Here is a 22,471-nt window from a genome sequence, read left to right on the forward strand (position 1 = left end):
GCTCCCACTTTGCTTTCATATGCATTTCTGTATAAATCTTACTTACTTGGCAAATGAAAAAAAATATTCTGCTGGGATTTGGGGAGAACTGATATTTTAACAACATTGAGTCTTCCAATTCATGAACATGGAATAGCTATTTATTTAGATCTTTAGTGTCTCTTAGTGATTTACAGTTTTCAGCGTACAGGTCTTGGACACGTTTTGTTAAATTTATGCCTCTATATTTCATGTTTTCGGATGCCAATGAACATTATATGGTTTTATCTTAAATTTCAATTTCCAGCTGTTCTTTTCTCATAGTCAGAAAACGATGAACTTTTATTACACTGACCTTGTCTTCTGCAACTGGTTCTAGTAGCTATTTCGTGGATTCCTTAGGATTTTCTAATTGTACAATGTCATTTGCAAATAAATAATTTCACTTCTTCCTTGCCAATTTAAATGCCTTTTTAAAATAGCGGTTCATAGTTTTCATCAAATCTGCACAATTTTCAGCCATTCTTTCTTTCCCAGGCGCGTCTCAGGACTCCCCCCCGCCGCCCCCCCCCCGGAATGCCTTCCTCAAAATTAAGTTCGCTGGATCAGGTGGTAGCGCCGTCTGGGCCAGGTGCCCGGAGCCCGGATCCGGACCCGCAAGGACCATGTGTTCCTTTTTCCCCTTTGGTGCGCTCTCCCACCCTCTAGTCCGCATGGGGATGACTCCATACTCCGAGGAGCTCCCGCACTCGTGTCTTTGTGGTCGTCCAGTGGTCGTCCCCCGGCCGTGGCCAGGCTCCGGTTCCAGGACAACGGCCTAACAAGCAGATCGCTTTCGTTGGCTTGCGCAGAATTTCTCTGCTGGATCAAGGGAGATCTGGGTTGCCAGAACAGTGCTAACACGCTGATTTCGGGTAACTCAGTTTCAGGCCTGTACCTGTTTTACACGAATGACTTCACTTAAATCTCACAACAACCTCATAACGTAGGTTTTTAAAATTAACTCCATTGAGGAAACTGAGGCATAGAAAGCTTTAGTTGCCCAAGTTCACACAGCTTATAAGACTGGCGGAGTCAGGAATCTGAGGTTTGAATTTCAGTAATCTGATTCCAGAGCCTGCCTTAACTGTGTGCTTTAACGGGAAACAGCTATTAGGAGAAAGCATGGGTATCTGGAGGAAGAGAAAAAAGAGAAAAGAGAGTGGAGAACAGTGGGGTACTACTTTTCCTGCGGGAAAGGGTTTTTTTAGCTTTATGTCTGTAGATTGCGTATATCTGTTCAAACTTTTCTCCTTTCATATCTTGTCATGTCCTCTTTCCTCCAGCTTTCGTCTAACATCGAACATTCTGCGCTGCACTGAAATCAATGCCCTTAGAACACAGGCTCCACTGGAACCTACACAACGGGGATAATCCTATTGTTCTCCCCCCGCCCCCTCGCCCCACGCCCCTATGGCCGGTAAAAGTGAAACAGGGTGAAGAGGGCGCTTCTTCCCCAGAAGCTTCTAAGAATGAGTCTTTGGCGGGAAGATCCCACCACCTGTCTCCGCATCCAGAAACGACTTAATAAAAGGCTGGGCGGGGCAGGGCCACGCCACGTCCAGGTGTGTTCCGTCTGTCCCAACTCCCTGCACCAGCCAGGCGCACGCGGCCAGGGCACCGGGCGTCCCTAACAGGCGGCTCGCCCAGCTAGCGAGGCCAGCAGTTTTCCGTAGGAGCGGAAACCGCACCGCCGCCTTGAAATCGCACGCGGGGCTCCGGGCCCCCGCTCCCCGCGCCCGGGCCGGCGGCCGGGTCCCCGCGCGGCGCGCGCTCCCGAGGGCCGGGGGCGGGGCGGGCGGGGCGGCGGCCGGGGGCGCGCGCTCCTCCCCCGCGACCGGCGTCCGGGCGGCGGCGCCGAGCCCCCTGCGCGCGGCACATGGGGCGCCTGACCGAGGCGGCGGCAGCGGGCGGCGGCGCTTCGGCGGCGCGCTCGGCCGGGCCCCCGCCCACTCCCCTTCCCCTGTCTGCCACCTCCCCTGGGACCGCGGCCACCATGGCGTCCAGCGAGGAGGACGGCAGCAACGGCGGCGCCTCGGAGGCCGGTGAGGAGAGGGAGGCCGCCGGCAAGCGGAGGCGCCGCGGCTGGGTGGCCACCGCCTGGCTCACCTTCTACAACATCGCCATGACCGCGGGGTACGTGCGCCCCCGAGGGCCCTCCGGGCGCCGCCGCCCCCCGACCCTCCGCGCTCGGGGCGCCGGCGGGTGGGCGCGGGCCGTGGGGGAGGGGCGGCGGCCGGCGGGGTGAATGGGGCGGGCGGGGGGGCCGGGCCCTGCTCGCTGGGCATTGCCTAATACGGTGCCCGGCGTGGCGCGGCGGCCCGGGGCGCGGGCCGGAGGTTAAGTATAGACCCGGGCAGGAATGCGGGGCCGACCTGCGGGGGAGGCGGCGGCGGCCCGGGCGCCCTGGGCGCGACTGATTGCTGCTGCTGTTGAAGGCGCGCCGGGGTCCGGGCGCCCCCGAGCCCGAGGGAGCCCGATCCCGCGTCCTCGGCCGCCGCCCCTGGAGCGCGCTTCCCGGTGCCGCCGAGCGCCGGGCACAGTTCTCTGAACTGATCTGTCCCCACGATCGTTTTAAAGCAGTCGTGCGCCCTAGAGCTTCTTGCCTGGGGCGGTTTCGTTAAAACCCTGCCTTGTTGGAGCAAGGCCCTGGTGTCCAGCATCTTCATGGCCCCATGCTCTGTTGCGGATACCCTGTACTTTAATTTTTGGCTTTGAGTCTGACTTCCGAGTTAAGGTTACACAGTGACTGTCGCTCTTCAGAGAGCTGTCAGAGTGACTTCTGCGCGGACTGCTTTTCAAAACCTGTTGGGAAAATGCTCTTCCGTTGCTAAGTTGCATTGCCTCTTCCGAAAGTTATTTTCCCATGATTGGGTGAAGTATTGTTAACCTGTGTAAAAATGGGAAAAAGTTTAACACCTTAAATTTTCTCCAGGGCTTATAGAAAAATGTGACTGAGAAAGATTTAAGAAATGACACAGTACTGAGTACTATTCTGTGCTTAGTGTATATCTGAATGCCAAATACAGTTCAGGAAAAATAGAATATTTATTGAGGATTTACTGTGTGCCAGGCTCTGTGTTGGTTGCTTTAGAGGTACTATCTCGTTTTTAGCCCTCTACAGTCCTTTGAGGGGTCCAGGATATTACACTTGATAGGTAGGAAACTGAGGCACACAGAGGTTAGGTAACTTGCCTAAGATCACACAAGCAGCAAGTGTCAGATTTGGATTTCAGCCCAGACAGTCTGACTCCAGCGCGGTGCTGACTCCCCGGCTTTCCGCTTTACTAAATTTTATGATCTTGAAAGAGAAAACATATATTCAAAGCAACTGGAGAACAGTTGAGTGCCCACCAGGCGCTGCTGCCTTTAGATACGGTGGAGGCTGAAGGACTGCTCTCTCCTCTGTGACAGTCTCATCCCGTTAAGAAACATTTTGGGAACACCTTCTGTTTATTAACTGATCTGCTGTCCCTTCCCTTTCCAGTCCACTCTCCCTTTTGAAGGCCGTGTTACCTATTAAAAAGTGAAAATCAATGCAAAACTCCAGTTTAAAGTCTTCAGTGACTCCCCATTGGTCCACTGTAATCGACGGGATTTAGGCTGCCTGTCACGCAAGGCCCTTTGCAATATGCTCCCTGATTCCCCTAATTATTGCATTTGAAATCTCCTGTAACTCCCTATGCCCGCAAAGCACCAAGCATTTTTATTCTCAGGGCTCTCTTCTATCTTTGCTGAGGCCATTCTCTCTTTGTATAATATCCTCCATATTCCTCCTATCACTTCTGACCAAGCCAACCTTGGAAGTTTTCTGGGTCTCCTACCCGACTGGAGCAGAATTAAGCGCTCTCTCCTTTGTGTTCTCACACTGTGTTCCTATCCTTCCTACCTACCCCAGCAAATTACTGCTTATCTGAAACTTGTCTCTTTGCCTATTTTGAGAAGGTCTCTGGTCATTTTCATCTCCGTTTAATGGCAAGGGTAACTGAAATGAAATTGAAGTAGTCCGTGTAACTAACTCTTTGGAGGCTGTTTAGAGGTGTTGAGATTTGAAGAAGGAATAGGGTTTGCGTGTGTAGAAGGTAGATATTTCAGGTGAGATAAATTCTGGAAATAGGCATGAGATGCAAGAAAGCGGGGCATATTCTCTTGATTTGATTGGAAACTTCATGAATAGTGGCAGATAAGGTTGGAGATGTTTAATGGTGTGGATGGCACAGAGTTAGCTGAGAGTCTTTTCATTTAACTTGCTTGTTTAGTTTTTCTCTTAACAGAACTTTGGAGTGTTAATTTTTCATAATAGTTTTGAAAACAATAAAATAATATTTAAGAAAATTTTCACATAAATGTAAAAAAGAATTTGCCTAATCCTATAAGCTTAGCACGACCTTTCATTTTTCCTTAGTATCTTTCAGATGAGCATCTACCTGCCTTCAGATTTTCACTCAAATCTCTGTTCTCAGGAAGGCCTTCCCTGGCCATCTTCATTCAAATAGCAGCCCACACACCGACGCTCCTTATCCCCTCCCCCTGCTTTATTTTTCTCCATCCCACTTATTGCCATATAAGTGTACGATGAATTTTACTAATTAGTCTTGTTACTTATTGTCTGTGGTCCCCACATTATAGTGTAAGCTCCATGAAGAACTAAATAAGTATTTATCAAATGAGTACATATTATAGACCATCGTAGTTATAGTATCTGCTCTGTTTTTTGTTCCACTTTCACTTAATATTCTGCTGAATATTTCTACATAGTTTTTATAATTACGCTCTTTCATGGTTACATAAGCGTGTATGGAGTATACAATGTACAATAACGGATTTAATCATGCCCCTAATGACGTTTTATTTGTTTCTGTTGGATTAGTTGTTTAGGATGAATTCCCGGGAGTAGAATTACACCTTTAAAGGATGTGAGGATTTTAATGGTACTTGTTCATAATAGGTTGTTCACTAGGGAAGTGAGCATTTCTCTTTTTTTGTTTTTCAGCAGACCCTCTTGAGCCCGTATGAATTAAGTGCATTGTCCTAGGTCAAGTGAGAGACATAAGGTAAATATTTTAGGCCCTGTCCTTGAAGAAGTGTAGCTCGGGGCGTTTGTATATTGCAATGAAAGATGGGATGAAATAAGCGCCTTACAGAGGTGCCAGGTCAGACAGGTAGGAAGAATCAGAGAAAGCTTCGCTGGGGGTGAGGGGAATCATAGCATTTCAACGGAGCTTTGAAGGATGAGTAGGACCTAATAGGACTTAATATGCAAACAACATGAGTTAGGGGACAGAGGTGTGACATTGCTAAACATGCAACAAATGGTCCTGGAGTGCAGGGTGGGAAAAGAAGATGGACGGGTAGCCTGGGCTGTTATTGCACAGGGCCTTAAATGCCTTGCTAAGCTGTTTGGATTTTAATCTGTAAACAGTATAGGAAGGTGTTGATTAAAGATTACATTTCACCCCTTTTTGCTGGGTGACCTCAGATAAGTTACTTAACCTCTCTTACCATGAGTTTTCTCATGTGTAAAATTGAAACCACACAACTACTTTGCTAGATTATTACAGGAAATAAAGAGGTAATGGATATGAGGTGTTCAGCAAGGTGCCTGACACACAGTGGATGTTTAAAAACGATAATTTCTATTCCTAGTGGTTAATTTAAAAATGCACTTCGTGCAGAAAGAGAAACTATTTAAGATATTTTCCCAGTATAGATAGTGTGAATTGTTAGTGCATCGGACCCAAGGTTCAGGCATATACATTTCCCAGAATGTTCAGTAATAGCCATATATGTTGTTCCTGAGGAGAGCAGATCCATTTCTTTCCAATTTGGGGCTATGACAGCCAAAACGATGAGCATTTGTGTACAAGTCTTTGTAGGGCCATGTGCTTTCATCTTTCTTGGGTAGATACCTACGAGTGGAATGTCTGGGTCATATGGTAGTCACATGCTTGATTTCTTAAGAAACTGACAAACTGTTTTCGAAGTGGTTGAACCGTTTTACATTCCCTCAGGCACTGAGTGGGAGTTCCACTTGCTGCATGTCCTCACCGACGCTTGGTGTGGTCAGTCGTAATTTCAGACATTCTCGTGGATGGATTGTGTTTTCTCATTGTGATTTTAATTCCCATTTCCCTAGTGACTAATGACACTGAGCATCTTTTGATGCGTTTACTTGGCCGTTGTATATCTTTTTTGGTATAGTGTCTGTTCAGATTTTGCCCATTTTTTTTGATGGAGTTGTTTGATTTTCTCCTATTGAGTTTTGAGAATTCTTTATATAGTCTGGCTACAAGTCCTTTATCAGATATGTGATTTGTAAATATTTTCTCCCAGTTGTGGCTTTTCTTTTCGTGCTCTTCACAGTGCCCTCTCAAAAAGCAGAAGGCCTTAATTTTAAGGAAGTCCAGTTTATCTGTTTTTTTTGTTTTATGAACCATTCAGCCTAACTCTATGGGCATGAATGTCTATATGCAATGAGTTGAAACACATATTGGCTGCTAAACGAAAGTCTCAATTTAGTCTAGGAAGGAAGTTTAGACGTGAACAATGTATGAATGTGTGGATTGTAAGAACGTCAAATATCATCTCTGGTTCAAGCCCCCAAATGGTTAAAGGAGGGATAAAGAAGAAATGATACAATTAGAATGTTTTCAATAGCTGCTGAAATAATGGATCTGGGCAGTGATCATCAATGACTGCTAACATCACAAACAAGAGGGACAGCCAGGAACTATGTGCTCCCTAGAGAAGTACACAGCACAGCCTATGAATTACCTTGGACGTGAATCGATCTAATCAAGCCCCCAGAACTATCAGTGTACAGGAAATACAGGGGACAGAAGAACATAATAGATGACATGTGGATATCGGATTAGCAAACCCAGACTGAGGGTAGCTCTGCACGACAAACGACTCATTGTCTTCAATGACAAATTGCACGAGAAAGAGAGGGAAGGAGAGATGAATGGATGGAGGGAGAGAGGGAGGGAAAATCTATAGATTAAAAGAGTCATAAAAGACATGGCAACGAATTGCAGTGTATGAACGTTATTTCAATCATGATTTTAAAAAATTATGAGACAATTGAAGAAATTTGTATCCCATGTTTTGTGATTTAAGAAGTTACTGTTACATTTTTTATGGGATAGTGGTATTACGGTTATATTTATTAAAAGTAATCCTTTTAGAGAACAGATTAGTGGTTACCAGAGCAGAAGGGGGTTGTGGGATGGGGTCGGGGGCGAATGGGGTAAAGGGGCACATATATATGGTGTCGGGTAAAAATTAGATTGTTGGTGGTGAGCACAATGCAATCTATACAGAAACTGATAAATAATAATGTACACCTGAAATTACAGCGTTCTAAACTATTATGACCTCGAGAAAATAATTTTTTAAAAAGTAATCCTTTTAGAGATAAATAACTAAGCGTTTATGAATCATATTATAGGATGTATGAGATTTGATTCAAAATAATCAGGGGACGGGAGGTGGTAGGAAAAGAAGTGAATAGAGGTTTGGATGAAACAGGATTGTCATAAAATGATAATGGGTGAAGCTGGGTAATGGGCACATGGGGATTCATTATACCATTCTCTATACCTTTGTATATATAAGAAGTTGTTTATAATAAAAATTTAAAACGCACTATTGAAATTTATAAAAGGAGGTGTATAACCAAGTTCTTCAGGGAGCAGGTGGTCTCCAAGAAATCTTAGGAGAAAAAGAAGCACCAGTAGACAGCTGGAAGAAAGATCCCCTCCTTTGATAAGGGTTTCAGTGTCATCGGAGCCGTAGGGGCCTGAGGAGAAGGCCCCTGTGTTTAGTAAGTTATGGCATATATCTCTTGTCTCCACTTAGTAATTTAAGAGTTTCTTGAGGCCAGGATTCTGTCCTGTTTCTAATTCCCCAGCATATAGCACAGAACCTGGCAATGAATGAATAAATAAATGAGTTAAGCAAGCTATCTTCTACATATGGAGCACATGTTTATATTTTCCAAACAGAGTATTTTATCAAGGACTGAGTGTATCTGGGCTTATATTTGAATAATTAATAGCTCTGGCATATTTTTTAAAAACAGAACTTTCTGGAAAAGAATTCCTAATTGCAGAAGCTCCAACTGCATTCGGGATCTTTTTTTTAAATCACAGTTTTACTAAACTTATGGATGTAGGAAATCCAGTTAGTTAAACGTAGAGCCTGTACGAGAAACTTTGTCACCCCTTGTGATGGTGGGTTTAGGAAGTGAGCGCAGATTAATTCAGATTAGCTACTGCTCATATTTACTGAAAAACAGATGATTCCTTAGCATGGGTGGTTGCATGGTCCTTTCTAACGCCAGAGTGTTAATTTCGAACAAGCTGGTGATTGATAGTATCATAACACTGTACCAGTTGGTACAATACTGCCACCTATGGATCAAGGGTACAATTTGTTAAAATGTTATGATGCATAGATTTTTATATACTCCTATTTAAAAATGTAGAAAACTTGCCATCTAAATGAATTCTTTGATGAATTCTTTGGTAGGTTAATAATTATCGCTCAAATTGATCTTTTGTAAAAATCTGATTTGGATTTGCCTTAAAAAAAGGCAAGTGAATGGAAAATGTGAATTAAAACATTTTATTAAGCTTTTTGTTTTCTTCTTAGAAGTAGTATAGGGACTTGGAATTGAGGATAATGAAATCATAACATTTTAAACCCGGAAGGTACCTAAAACATTATCCAGATTAGCACTGCCACATTAGCCCAGCACAGAATTTGGTGTTGGCTCTCGTGCGGGAGGACACCATCAGCTGAATCCAGGAAAGCCATGGTGAGGTGGAAAGGGAGCATCCATAGGCGTTAGAAGACTTCAATCATTAACTTCCTCTACGACTTAGGATAAGTGGCTGGATGTCTATGCATGGTGATTGTCTCACAGAAAACAGTGGCTGGCAAACTTTTTGATGACACACTACTGTCAGTTAAAATATTTGTGTGTAACACTATATAACTTTTAAAATTACTTATAATTTGAATACATGAATTACTATGATTAGTTAATATCCCAAGGCACAATATATACTTAGAGCCAGACCAGTACAGCATAGACTCTGAGCTCAGTCATGGTTTGAGGTCCCAGCTGACTATGGAGCTCTTTCTGCCTCTTTCCACAAGAGTAAGATTGGATAACAGTTGTCGCTGCCTCATAGGGTTATGTGCACATCAAATCTTAATAGATTAAATATGCATATAGAACAGAGTCTGGAACATTGAAAGCACCTGAAAGTATACTTACTGTTATCATTGTTGTTATTATCATGATTATTTCCACATTTCAAAGGTCTTCATCCTAGTTTCAGACATTCACCTGACTTCTTGTCACATCTCATGAGAAAGTCATTGTCTTCCCCTCATCATGTGCTGAGGAGGAGCTGACGTTCCCAGAGCAGACATATCATTCTGCCATGTTCTTCCTGTTCTCCTGAGCTCTCACTTCTGTCATATTCATTCAGTAGTTTCTTTGCAGGAATCTTTGAGCCATTCGCCTATTTTATGAGTGTTCTCTCCCAACTTACAACTGTATCATCATTTCATCATTTTATAATTCATACATCCATTTAAGTAGACACTTCGGAGACCACTGATTTTCGAAGTCTGAGGTAGCTACTCGTTTCCATGGGTGTATTATTAAAGATTTTGAAAAGTTACAGATGACACAACTTTTTAAACTTACAAGTGCTTTTGTAATTGTGAGGAAAACTGGAAAAAAATGACCTCTCATCAGTGACTCTTGGAGACTGAGTGGTGGGGTGAGAAAGCTGGGCTCCACGGGGTGGCTTGTATTTGAAGTACCGTTAACCCACAACAGAATCTGTATTTAATGTGCATGTGTATGTTGAAAAGGGAGGGCTTAGGCATTTTTTCTTTTTCTAAAACATGCTCTTTGAAAGCAGGCCCATGTCTAACCTTCTATATGCATTCCTTCTATGGCACAACAATTGTTTTTATTTAGTGAAAATTATAAAAATATTAATTGATTCTTATTAAAGACTTTTACTTGTAATTACATATAATTATATACTCTGTGTTTCTATAAAGTACATATTTATACACACACAGCTTTTTACCTTAAGAAATCTTTACATAATTATGAAATGCATTGTAAAAACTTCATTTTTGGTACATAAATATGATTTCTTCAGTCTGTCAGTTTATCTGCTGAAACCAAAAATGCGGTGGACAGACATGGTTTGACATTTGTTTGTTGTTGGTCTCGAATAGGTTCTGCTCATCTTCTTGAAAAGTCAGTGTAAAAATAATGTTTTCATTTCTTCCTGTGGGTTTTTAAAACAGAACTAGGAACTGAGAGCATAATAAAACATGCATGTTACTACTATGTAAATTATGGCATTTCTTTTCAGGAAGATTAGTGGTGTTCATCTTGATAGAACTTTATAAAATACTTTTATTTTTTCCAGGTGGTTGGTTCTAGCTATTGCTATGGTACGTTTTTATATGGAAAAAGGAACACACAAAGGTTTATATAGAAGTATTCAGAAGACACTTAAATTTTTCCAGACATTTGCCTTACTTGAGGTAAGTTTTCAATGATGCTGTTTTTCTATTGTTGTAGTAGTATTTATTTTTTGAGCAAAATGTCTTATTTTGCTGATTACATACCACCTACAGACTCATTTAAAACCAATGTTAACAGGCATTTATTCTATGTTGTACGCTATTGACTTGTGATTTTTTTCTGTTTGCTTACAGATAGTCCACTGTTTAATTGGTGAGTTTTTGATTTAATTTTTATTCTTGGTGTAAATTGTGTTTCTGGCCATGGTTGACTTGTTTTTCTCTTTAAGGAATTGTGCCTACTTCTGTGCTCGTGGCTGGGGTCCAAGTGAGTTCAAGAATCTTTATGGTGTGGCTCATTACTCACAGTATAAAACCAGTAAGTGACACGAACATGTTCTCAAGCCCACAGGAAAGCTTTTTTATTAATCGGAATCGAAAATATTAACATTGGTGTATTTCAGGAAGCATAACCATGGATAAAAAGAGTTGGGTTTGGATTTAAGTGTGATTGTACATTGACTTAATGTATTAGTAGAATGATTTTGAAACACACACAAAACCAAATATTGGCACTTAATATCCACAATATACTCTCCTCTGGTGTTTTCCAATTTTTAAGATTAATATTCATATTCTGTCAAATAGTTAACTGAAAATTTTTTTTGTTGCAGTTATGAGTATTCTGTTTGGTTATGTAATTGAAATTGTCAGTATAAACAGTTTAATCTTCCTCATTTCGCACTAAGTATTGTAGCAACAGACATAAAAAGTAAATGTAGTTCTGTAGATCCGAACAGATGGGAAGATGAATTTAAAAGTTAGAAGGGTTAAGGAACTTAGGGAAAAATAAACATGTTATTTATTGAGGCATGACAGGAGATAGACCTGAATCTAATTAATGGCTTAAACTCTTTTAGACAAACAAACACCGTGCTTGTTTGTCAAGTCATTGGGCCTTTTAAAACCATGACAGAAGCATTTCCCAGATGGGCCCTTCTGACCTTCTTGACAGCCTCCGGGGGCTTCTGTCTAGGTGAGGACAGATCTCTGGCCTCCTTTCCATGCCTCAGATGCCTTCTTGTCTCCTCTCTGCTGGGAGCGATACCTAACCGCCCTTTCATTGCCTGCTAGACTCGCTGGCCTCCTGTCTGCGTGGGGACAGATTGCTGACCTTCTGCCCTTCTACTAGTCTACACTTTAGCCCTCTTGACTAGTATCTTTCACTCAACTTACTTGATTCACTTGCTCTCTAACCAGCGACTGCCCTACAGATAGCAGTGGACACTGCCATGTGGAGGGCCAAGTGTTTTATTCAGATGGCCCAGGAGTTTAAAAGCAGGAGTCCAACATTCACAGAATAAAAGAGACTATTCCAGACAGTGAATGAATATAGTAGCTGGGCCAGGACCATGGAGAATCTGAAGACGGAGGAACGAGAGAGACACAGGCAGGGTGGCCAGACATAACTGAAGAAAAGGAATTTAAGAGAAGCTAGAGAGTGGCTGGTCCCCAACAGGAAAGAGATCCATCTGCTCTTTTATCCTCCAGAGGGCCTCTGCCTTCTTATTATTGGTTCTCTCCAACGGTGATTTCCTGTTGACGCCTGTCCGCCACTCGTTAATTAATTCAACGCTTTATTGAGTGCGTTCTATACACCTGGCACTGTGCTAATTTCTGGATTTACAAAAATGAATAAGGCATCCCAGCTACAAATGTTCTGGCTGTTGGGGAGTGAGGGCAGTCACACGGATGTTGAGTCTTACAGCAGATACTAATTGCACACTTGTTCTCTGCCTAACACCGTGCTGAGGATCTGGCTCTTAATAATACAACCAAGGTTCCTGCCCTGTGGAGCCTACAGTTGGCAGAGATGCTGAACAAGGAGTTTGCACCAATACTTGTTATTTTATGTTAGTGTTAGTGCTCTGAAACAAGAGACCAGTGTGCATTGCAGTCTGCCTAGGGGCTTAGCCTGACCTAGGGAGTCAAGCAAGGCTCCCCTGAGGAAGGAAGATAGAAATGGATTTATTTTAAATTATTTATATGAAATTGTAGTACAGATGGGCAAGTGTTGTAATACGGATATGAACAAAGTACTGTGAGAACAAGGAAGATGAGCAATTAACAGCTCAGAGTGAGAGGATGGGTTTGGGAAGAGTTTTCCAGAAGGCATGATCTTTTAGCTGCATCTTAAAAGATGAGAAAGGGTTTTCTGTGGGAGGTCATAAAGGAGTAACATTCTAATTAGAGGGAATAGCATATGTAAAGACCTAAGCATTCAGAGCATTTTCTAGAAATAACGGGAAGTTCAGTGTCACCGGGGTGGGGGGGAGGCGGGGAGGTGGCGCTGACGGGGACGGACAAGTGATTGTAGATGAAATTGGAGAGATTTCTGAGCGTGGATTGTAGAGAACCCTGAACACATATGCTCTGGTGGTAGGATTTTATCCTTTTCTCCTGTTGAGTGATGGGGAACCAATGAAGCTTTTAAATCACAGGATTGGCTGCTTCCAATTTGATTTCTGTTTGTTTCTTTGGTTTGCTTTTAAGAGAACACTTCCACCTGTGAAGAGAATAAAGCATGGAGAGACCATTTAGGCAGCTGTTACAGTAGTCTAGATCAGAGATGGTTAATTAAATAGTGGGAGTAGACCCAAACAAGTGGGCAGATTCAAGAGTTAGTGCCACAGTAGAATGGGCGTGTTCTGATGACTGATAGAAAGGCGGAGGGTCGGACTGTTCCTGTGCTGGTTTTGAGGGGGTGATGTTGCCCTGGGATGGCTGAGTTATTGGCTGGAGTGAAGGGTGAGACTGAGAAACCAGTAGAAATCTGACCATCCCTGTGCTTAGGACGTATTTAAGTTGTGTGTTTATAATGAATTATATAATGGTGACTGCATTGTTTTCTGTATTGCACCTGCTAACCCCAACATTTCATTATAGTAAAGACTCATAATAAATAGTTACAATAACATATCTTCACGGAAAAATAAGTTTAATGGTAAACTCAGTCAGCACTGTGGATTTCTCTGTGATTCTGCAGATCCAGAATGAGGAGAGTGTGGTGCTCTTTCTGGTCGCGTGGACTGTGACAGAGATCACTCGCTATTCCTTCTACACATTCAGTCTTCTCGACCACTTGCCATACTTCATTAAATGGGCCAGGTGGCGATGTCTTGCAGTTTAGTTTCTCACGGTCCTGTGCATGCGGATTTTGTGTGCTGAGCTAACACCAGAGAATTAAATTTGTGTCTTAGCCCCATGATGCCAGGCTGCTGTTGTCTTGGTTCTTAGCGGTGTTATAACTTGCGTTCTAGAGACTTAATTTAATGATCAGAGAGGAATCACATTACTACATATTTTTAGTGAAATCAAGGCAAGACAGATATATGAGTATCCTTAATCTCTAAATTGGTCATTTATTTTTCTTTAAAGCAAATTAGACATTTTTGGAATTATATTAAATTCTGTGCCAAAAACATGGCATTGTGTCTGATTGATTTAAATTATTTTAATATTCAATCCAGGGTCCACAATTTTTTGTATCTTATATGTACAGTGTTAACTTTTCTTGTGTGTGTTAGTAGCAGAGACAGACATTTTTAAAAGTCGTACTTATTTGCAATAATATTATTTGGAATGTGGACAGAATTTATATTTCAAGGTTTCTACGTATATCTATCCTAAAGCAACAAGTTTTAAAGCAAAAGAAATTCTATTCTTTTTTTTTTTTTTATGGATTGGCACCTGGGCTGACAACTGTTGCCAATCTTCCTTTTTTTTTTTCTGCTTTATCTCCCCAAACCCCCCCCCCCCCACTCTATTCTTTTTGAAGTTTGAGTTCTTTGGGCAGCTGATGTTTTGCACTTATTATGGAAACGAGACTGCTCTTTAGAGAACAAATCACAGACCAGCATAGATTCGTTCCTTTCATTCTCTTTGCTGTACTTAGAGTTGCAATAACAATAATAGCAATCACATACACTGTGCACCTACTGTGTACCTGAGACACGGGTATGAACACAACAAAGTCTCTGTCCTCTCAAGATGGAGGAGACAAAAGATAAAAAAACTAACAGGCATGCGAAATGCCAGTTGGTGAGAAGGGCAAGGAGACGGTTGGGATAGGAGACATCCATCCCATATACGTCGGTGTCATACACGTCTACCCCGTATGCGTCTACCCCGTGTACGCCTGTCCCATATACGTAGGATAAAAGGGCTCGACAATGTTTTCATTCCTTAAATTTTTCATTAAATTATGGACATAGTATGTTTTCATTATGAAAACCTCAAACAGTACAGAAGTCTATAGAATAAACACAGAAAGTTCCTGTTTGTTCTTCTACCTGATCCTGGAGGGAAAATGTTTGGAGTTTAACCAGCCAGAGTTTTTCACATTAACAAACATGTGAACACATGGATGTGAGTTTTTAAAGACATAAATGGATGATATTATACTTTTTGTTTCTATCTTAGAGCGCTCTCTTTTTTTTTTTTTAATTTTTTGAGGAAGATTAGCCCTGAGCTAACATCTACTGCCAATCCCCCTCTTTTTGCTGAGGAAGACTGGCCCTGAGCTAACATCTGTGCCCATCTTCCTCTGCTTTATATGTGGGACACCTGCCACAGCCTGGCTCAACAAGTGGTGTGTAGGTCCACACCTGGGATCTGAACTGGCGAACCCCGGGCCACCAAAGCAGAAGCTGCAAACTTAGCCGTTGTACCACTGGGCTGGCCCCTCTTTTTTTTTTTTCCATCAGTACAAGTACATTTAGATCCAGCTCTTCAACTCTTAATGCTGCACCATATTCCATAGTGTGACTGAATTAGTTCTCTGTCGCTGGGAGTTAGTTTCCAGTTTCTAATATTATAACTAATGCTTTTAGATGTTAGAAACAATGCAATATCCATATTTCTCTTTTTTAAACTGGATTTTTATGTTCATACATTCCTAACTTGTTTGAGGATAATCCTTAGCTAGTGTCAGATTTGTTTTTGATCCCATATATTCAAAACCTAACACTTTTTCTTATGTGATTAATTTTTTATGTCATATATTATACTTTCTAATATAATAAAATATATAAATCAAAAAGAAAAAAAACCTTTTACATTGCTTATAATCCCTCTGCACAAGGATTAGTACTCTTGTGATATATATTCTTTAAGACTTTTCTATATTCTCTAGCTCCTTTTTAGACATTCATGGCTTACCATTCTGTGTATAATAAAATGCCTTAAAATTATAATTTGAGCTTAAACATACAGTCTGTCATAAGCAGGGTGCACTGCCATTTATATGTGTTTGGTTGGTTTTATTCTTATTGTACCTGAAAACATACTCACTTAGTGATTGAGCCTTTCACCGGGTGGGTGGTTTGGAATGTAGCTAGACTCTGGTCCTGGTGTGCCTCTCACTGCCGTTTTGCATGACCTCAGTCTTCTGGAACTCTAGCACCTTTAAACATACTAATTCATAATATAGTCTCTTTACATGTGCTGTATTTATAAAATTTGTTTTGGAATATAATGGTCGTTAATGCTTCGTCTGCCTTGTGGAATGCGTTGGCATGTTTTGAATTTCTGGAAAAGTTAAAAACTGCCATTGCATGCTTAAATTTGCTGTTTAGAAATGTTTTGTCCATTGCCTTAAAATTAAAACAAAGTATTATAAAATCTTTCAACTTAGAAATGTACTTGTTAGCATAATACATCATGGCAGTTAATCATAATCAAGAATAATTATATTTCACGTCAAATATCTTAAAGATCCCAACCGTCTGTATATATTTGCCAACCCCACTAAATAACATAAAATCGTATTTGCCTTTATGTTCAAATGTTGAAGCTATTGTTCTCAAATAAAACTTCACTTTAGAAATGGCTTCTTGTTTATAAATAGTTGGCCTCCTGTGACGATTTGAATTTCCTTTGATTCTATTTATATGTTAGAAGTGTTCCTAGAAAAGTCCACTGGATAGGTAATCGTATGTTGTTATATTTTCATATTGCTTTCCATTTGAATTTCAAAAATGCATTCCCTTCAAAAAAATTTTAGGTGACAATTAGGGAAATATAAATATTATAGCTTTTTGTGAATGCCATCAAAACTCAGAGTTAGTGACATGCAATCTTTTTAAAGTGCAAATACAGTCAAATAAATTATATAATTCGTTCCCGTTTCACTAAAAATAATCGCTGTCTTTAAGGCTTTAAACTAATTTATTCTAGGAGTGGTATTTTTTTTTCTTTTAAAAAACAATGCTACCAAAAAATCTCTGAGAGTGATAGAAAGCTAAAAAACCATTAAGATTAGTTTGAATGTTTTACTTGAAGAGGGAGTATAAAATGTTCAGTTATGTGATTTTAAATTGAGATAGAAAAATTTTTTTAAGGTATGTTTTTTGGTGAGGAAGATTGGCCCTGAGCTAACATCTGTTGCCAGTCTTCCTCTTATTTTTTTCCTCCCCAAAGCCTCAGTACATAGTTGCATATCCTAGTTGTAGGTCATTCTAGTTCTTCTGTTTGGGATGTTGCCACAGCGTGGCTTGATGAGTGGTGCGTAGGTCTGTGCCTAGGCTCTGAACCAGTGAACCCCAGCCCCCAAAGCAGAGCTGCCCAGCTGTGGGGCTGGCCCCCTGAGATAGGAAATTAAGATTAGGAAAGATTGATTTAAATGATATACAAGTAACTACAGAAGACTGGTAAGAAAGCAGGTGATATACCCAAGGCAAGGAGAGGTAAACAGGGACAGTAAAAGGATCATTTTTCTTTCTTTCCCAGTTAATCTATTTTGGCAAATAATTCTGTCCCCCTCCACTATGTCTTATCCTGTGTGTCCTTGGCGTACAGGAATAAGGTGATTTTTAAGTTGTCTCCAAGCTTCTGCCATATCAACAAATTTAACTTTTCTTTACAAGTATTTCATAATGCCAACAAAGTGATTAAATGAAATATGGATTAATTTGATTTCTTTCTTTTCCCACCAAAATTTTGACGTTAATTTTCTGTAGTTACCATTATGTACTAAATGACTTGGAGAAAAATGATTTTTTTTTAATGGAGAAATGTCCTTACTTTGGGTCGATGAGGTTCTTCCTGCTGGAGACCAGTAGACACTTGCAGAGTGTTCTGAAACTGTAGGTGCCTGGCCTCCTCTGTGTTAGAGAACTTGCCACGATCCAAATGAACACACTGTGATTTTGGATTTTGAATAGAATTTCCTCAGCTCTATTTAAAGCAAGCTGTTCCTTTAAAGTGGGAATTCGGGAAGCAACTTGTCTTACTTGTTTTGTTATGAAAGCAGTTTTAGAGGATATATTCATTAGTAGTTACTGATGCCTTAGGTAGTATTAGCGGTTTTCTGAAATAGTAATTCTCTTTTAATTAGTAACCACAAAGGGTTTTCCAGACGCCCCCAGACAACTACTGTGGTAATTTCAAGATTTAAATATAATATAGGATCATCACTGGTCTTTGAAATCTCAGCATTTGATCAATCAGTGATGACCTGCAGGGAAAAAAATCAGTTATGATTCCAGGTGTCAAAGAAGTTTCCTTTACAATACCTTACAATACTAACATATTCTTCACAATACAATGCAATATTAACAATACTTACATACTTTACAATACTTAAAAAACTGCATATACATTTCTTAAATATATACAATTATTTCAGTTCTGTAAAGTAAATTGACTATTTATTTTATTAAGATCTTGCTGTTTAAAATAGAAACTGCCATGAGAAAAAAGAATGATAATTAAATTAATGAGCAAATGATTGAAGTAAAAAGAAATTCACCGTATGTGAGGTTATTGTAAATATGTATAGGAAGGAGAATTTTTGAGTTTAAATACAGTAGTAGCAAAAGAACCATGATATAAAATCCAGTCGTTATTCTAGAAAAATAATTCTCTGAGGTTTTTCTTTCTCCAGATATACTTTTTTTATCATCTTATATCCTGTCGGAGTTGCTGGTGAACTTCTTACGATATACGCTGCCTTACCATATGTGAAGAAAACGGGAATGTTTTCAATAAGACTTCCTAATAAATACAATGTCTCTTTTGACTACTATTATTTTCTTCTTATAACCATGGCCTCATATATACCATGTAAGTGTGTATTTATTAATACTTTGATTTAGCGTATGCTATGAAAGTTTTTGGGAAGATAGTGTAATAAGCTGGTTTAATAAGCAAGGAGAAATACAGCTTACAGAGAGATCAGAACCTCCATTCAATCCCTCATGTAGTCATAATTTGAAATAATTGAAGAGTGAGTCAAAAAAGACTTTTTTCTTAGTTATGAGAAAAGAGGTAAGTAAATTAATACACAGAAGATTGCCTTTTCAAAATCACTTAAAAATAAGCTTAGTGTGATTTATTTCTTAAAGGAAAAATAAAGCATGCATCAGTGAACTATTTGCAAGCATTTAGAATTATGGATCTGAATATAAACATTTTATCCAAGAAAATTTCAGGTCATTTCTATCTATTCATTAAGCATATATTTGGAAAAATCATCTAGAGTACTTTTTAGTGTGTGTGTATTGTTCTGTGTACTAGGAAATAATGAAGCTGGTTTTCTTTAAATATTTTGGATAGTTCCGCCTCTTCCCTGATTTCTCCTCATCTTTCAGTAGTTGCAGTGAATTGATGAGGCTTTACTCACTTCGTTTAGACCCTAATAGTGATATATTTTTAGGTCAAATTTTGGTAGTCACTAGCAGGAAATATCAAGGTCAAGTAAGGCTGTTATTGACCCTTCTCAGTAAAATTAGAGACTCTGATGTCAGTGGGGGAAAAAAGGAAATCAGAAAAGTTTATAGAATCTGAAATCTGCATTTGACATCATATAAACTACTTCATCTAAAGGGGATGAGCATAAAACTTGACCAGTCCCTTGAGGCCTCCAACTTTTAAGCTTCTCCAAAATGAAAGTTGACTTGACCATCAAATAGTGATTTTATTCCTCTCATCTTCTACCCTTTCAGCCTGACTACTCCGATTATCCCCTGGAACCAGTGCAGGAGGGTTAAGGAGTGGTGTACCTACTGCACTTGTTTATACGCTCCGCGTATCCCAGCATCTAGTGAATGGCAACATGCCTTGAGCAGTGGCAGACCTTGCTTCAGCGTCTGTCATATCATAGTTGCAGGTTCCGGTCTTGGGTCCCCCTCTTCCTCATGACCACTGAGGCATCTCCACGGAAACCCAGGGCCCAGCAGATCATGGTTTGAAACCATCAAACCAGTAACTTTTGACTGTGTGTTTTCAGGTGTCCTGGGAGACGTAGACTCTACCTATGCCAGTAGCAGCTTCTCAGTTCACCAGGCTGACAGTCACCTGAGAGTCTCACTTGCTGGAGGAAAGTCAGCTAGGGGGATGTTTTCCACTTGATTGTTAGTAGTAGCAGTAATAACAACTAATTTTACTTTGCTTATTAAATCCTTTGCTAATTATACGTATTTTTGAGTACTTATTTTAATAGTCAGAAGAAGTGCTGTTCGTTCTCATTTATCAATGAGGACATTACAGATTAGAGAGGTTAAGTGAATTGCTTAAAAATCACCCAGTTGATAAGTAAGGTCAGGATTTGAACTCAAGCCCATACTTCTACTAAATTACCCAGAATATTATACAAGTATTTACAATAATCGGTCAGCTAGCTTTAAGTATATATGAGCTGAGTATATTTAGGCCCCTAGGTATCATGTGGTGGTTACATTTATCAAGATGGGTAGTACCTAAATTTAAAAAAACAAGATCTCCTGTGCATTTTTTCTCCATTTGAGCTAAGTTCTAGAAAGACTTATCCAGAGTTGCCCAAGCAAGATAGTCAATGCTTGTTTTGTCATTAGGTTCATTGATTTTGGTTGTTCTGTTCATCATTTTCAGAGAGATTTTTACATTTATATTGTTTATAGCTGACGTTAATTTATTCATCAACCAACATTTACACTATAATTTAAAGCACTTGTTCAAATTGGGTTAAAATAATTCTCCAAATTTGACAGAGCAGAAGACCATTTGTCTAACTGACCTAATACCTACACATTTATGTGTTTATATGTAACAGACTACCCTTTTACCCAGTCAAGAGGGGCTTCTCTGGGTCCTGTGTTAGAGGGCCCTGTTCTGGCCCTCCATCGATCACCCTCCACACAGGCCCCCTTCCCTTCTAGATGACACTCTGGAAACCTGGGGCCATGGAATTTGCTACCCAAATGGTGCATGGGTGCATCTAGGGACTGCAGAGTTGTCTTCCCCAATCTGTTCTCCTGAGGGTTAACCATGTCACCAGTGTACACATCCCTGAGATCAAAGGGCAGCCATCTGTGAGGCATGTGGATGAAGCTGGGTTGTGTGGGCTTGGATGTCCCCACGTATGTTCATGAGACCACTCATGGGACAGTACGGCAGATAGAACAGAGAGAAGGGGCCAGGCTGGGCAGCTTTCCTTGTGTTAGAACGTTCTGGCACAGTATTCCAAAGAGTTGCAGAATTATGAATTCGAACATGACCTTCCAGGTCATTACGAAGGTATATTTATCAAGATATTTAAGTTTGCTAAAAAAAATCCCCCCAGTTTATGGCATTAAAATATTTAGGTATATGGTATATGGGCTTCCATTTGTACTCCTACCCTGGGCTCTGTAAATATTTGGGGATGGTGGTGCTATGTGATGTGCTCGCTCTCAGAGTTTGCCACATTTAAGAGATTTTGAATGTAAGTAATTTCCAACAATAACTCATCTTTCTTTGTTTTCTTTTTTCTGTTAAGTGTTTCCACAACTCTATTTTCATATGTTACGTCAAAGAAGAAAGGTGCTTCACGGAGAGGTGATTGTAGAAAAGGATGATTAAATGATCCCTACAAACACGGTGCTTTTTCCAGAACAATCAGGATCACTTGAGTCCAAGTTTTAATAACAAGAATAAACAACTTCATGAAATATGACGGATTGTATTATTTCTTAAAATATAACTTGAGACACGTGGTATTTGCCAATATTTGTCTTTGCATTGTACTAGGTCTGTTTTCTACAAGAACTGTGCAAGTATTTATTATCAACTCCTGGGTAGATGAGGATCATTAAGAAAATAATTGGGTAGATTACTTGGAAAAAAACTTTTGCTTTTTTTAGTTTCACTAAATTCTTTTGCAGCGAATGCGCTAGCTTTTTAAATCAATATTTAGAAATTAGTTTAATGATTTCACATTATGATCCCTGCCAGTGATATTTGTGTGGTATTTATAAATGAAGGTAAATACAGAGTTATGATAACTTGTTAATAATGTATTGGTATTTCTTGAACCCAAGATCTATTTCTTTCAAGTTATAAGGGAGCATTTTTGATTTATAAATTTGGAAGCATGGACATAATTTGCTATGGTAACACTTTTGATATAGGTAAGGCAGCCATATAAAAAACCAAAAATATTCAAGTAGATGTCAGAATTGTAAAATATTCTTTGAACATATGTCTAGGCCATTGAAATTACCTATACCATTAAGCAAATTTATTTTTATTTGAATTAACCACTCAAGGACAACCTTTTCAACAGGAAGGATTTTCAGAGATTAGAAAAAATATAAGTATATACTTTGCCTCACTTGTAAAAAAAAAATAACATTGGATCTGATCATAATGTTATATTCAGAACTCTGGCTGAGAAAGGCTGCTCTATACCATGGAAAAATTCAATAAAAATCATGTTATGATAATCCCATTGTGGTACCTAGGTAACTAAAGCTTTTGGGATATTATCTGAAACAGATTCATTTTATTCTGAATTCCATTGAATAGCAGAGCTCCTGTCCACATGTTTAATGAAAGATGCACTGAAGGCATTTTTCTGCTTTCTTTCTTA

The 22,471-nt window shown here is 40.0% G+C and overlaps 1 protein-coding gene across 1 annotated transcript; it reads left to right on the forward strand.

Moving 5' to 3' along the window:
• Positions 1 to 1,834: 1,834 nt before the first annotated feature.
• HACD1 (3-hydroxyacyl-CoA dehydratase 1) lies at positions 1,835 to 21,556 on the forward strand. The gene is made up of 7 exons (XM_044762149.2): positions 1,835 to 2,154; positions 10,488 to 10,605; positions 10,780 to 10,798; positions 10,875 to 10,963; positions 13,631 to 13,752; positions 18,530 to 18,708; positions 21,380 to 21,556. The coding sequence occupies exons 1-7, from the start codon at positions 1,898 to 1,900 to the stop codon at positions 21,460 to 21,462; spliced, it is 867 nt and encodes a 288-aa protein (XP_044618084.1). The 5' UTR covers positions 1,835 to 1,897; the 3' UTR covers positions 21,463 to 21,556.
• Positions 21,557 to 22,471: the final 915 nt, after the last annotated feature.

The sequence above is a fragment of the Equus asinus genome, chromosome 29, assembly GCF_041296235.1.
Source record: "Equus asinus isolate D_3611 breed Donkey chromosome 29, EquAss-T2T_v2, whole genome shotgun sequence".
Classification (NCBI taxonomy): Eukaryota; Metazoa; Chordata; class Mammalia; order Perissodactyla; family Equidae; genus Equus; species Equus asinus.

Bases quoted from the DNA above. Each gene is read 5' to 3' on its own strand.
- HACD1 (XM_044762149.2), top strand. From the start codon at position 1,898: ATGGGGCGCCTGACCGAGGCGGCGGCAGCGGGCGGCGGCGCTTCGGCG. The intron at 10,964-13,630 runs GTAAGTGACACG...GTGATTCTGCAG, and splicing joins TTACTCACAGTATAAAACCA to ATCCAGAATGAGGAGAGTGT. The intron at 13,753-18,529 runs GTGGCGATGTCT...TTCTTTCTCCAG, and splicing joins TACTTCATTAAATGGGCCAG to ATATACTTTTTTTATCATCT.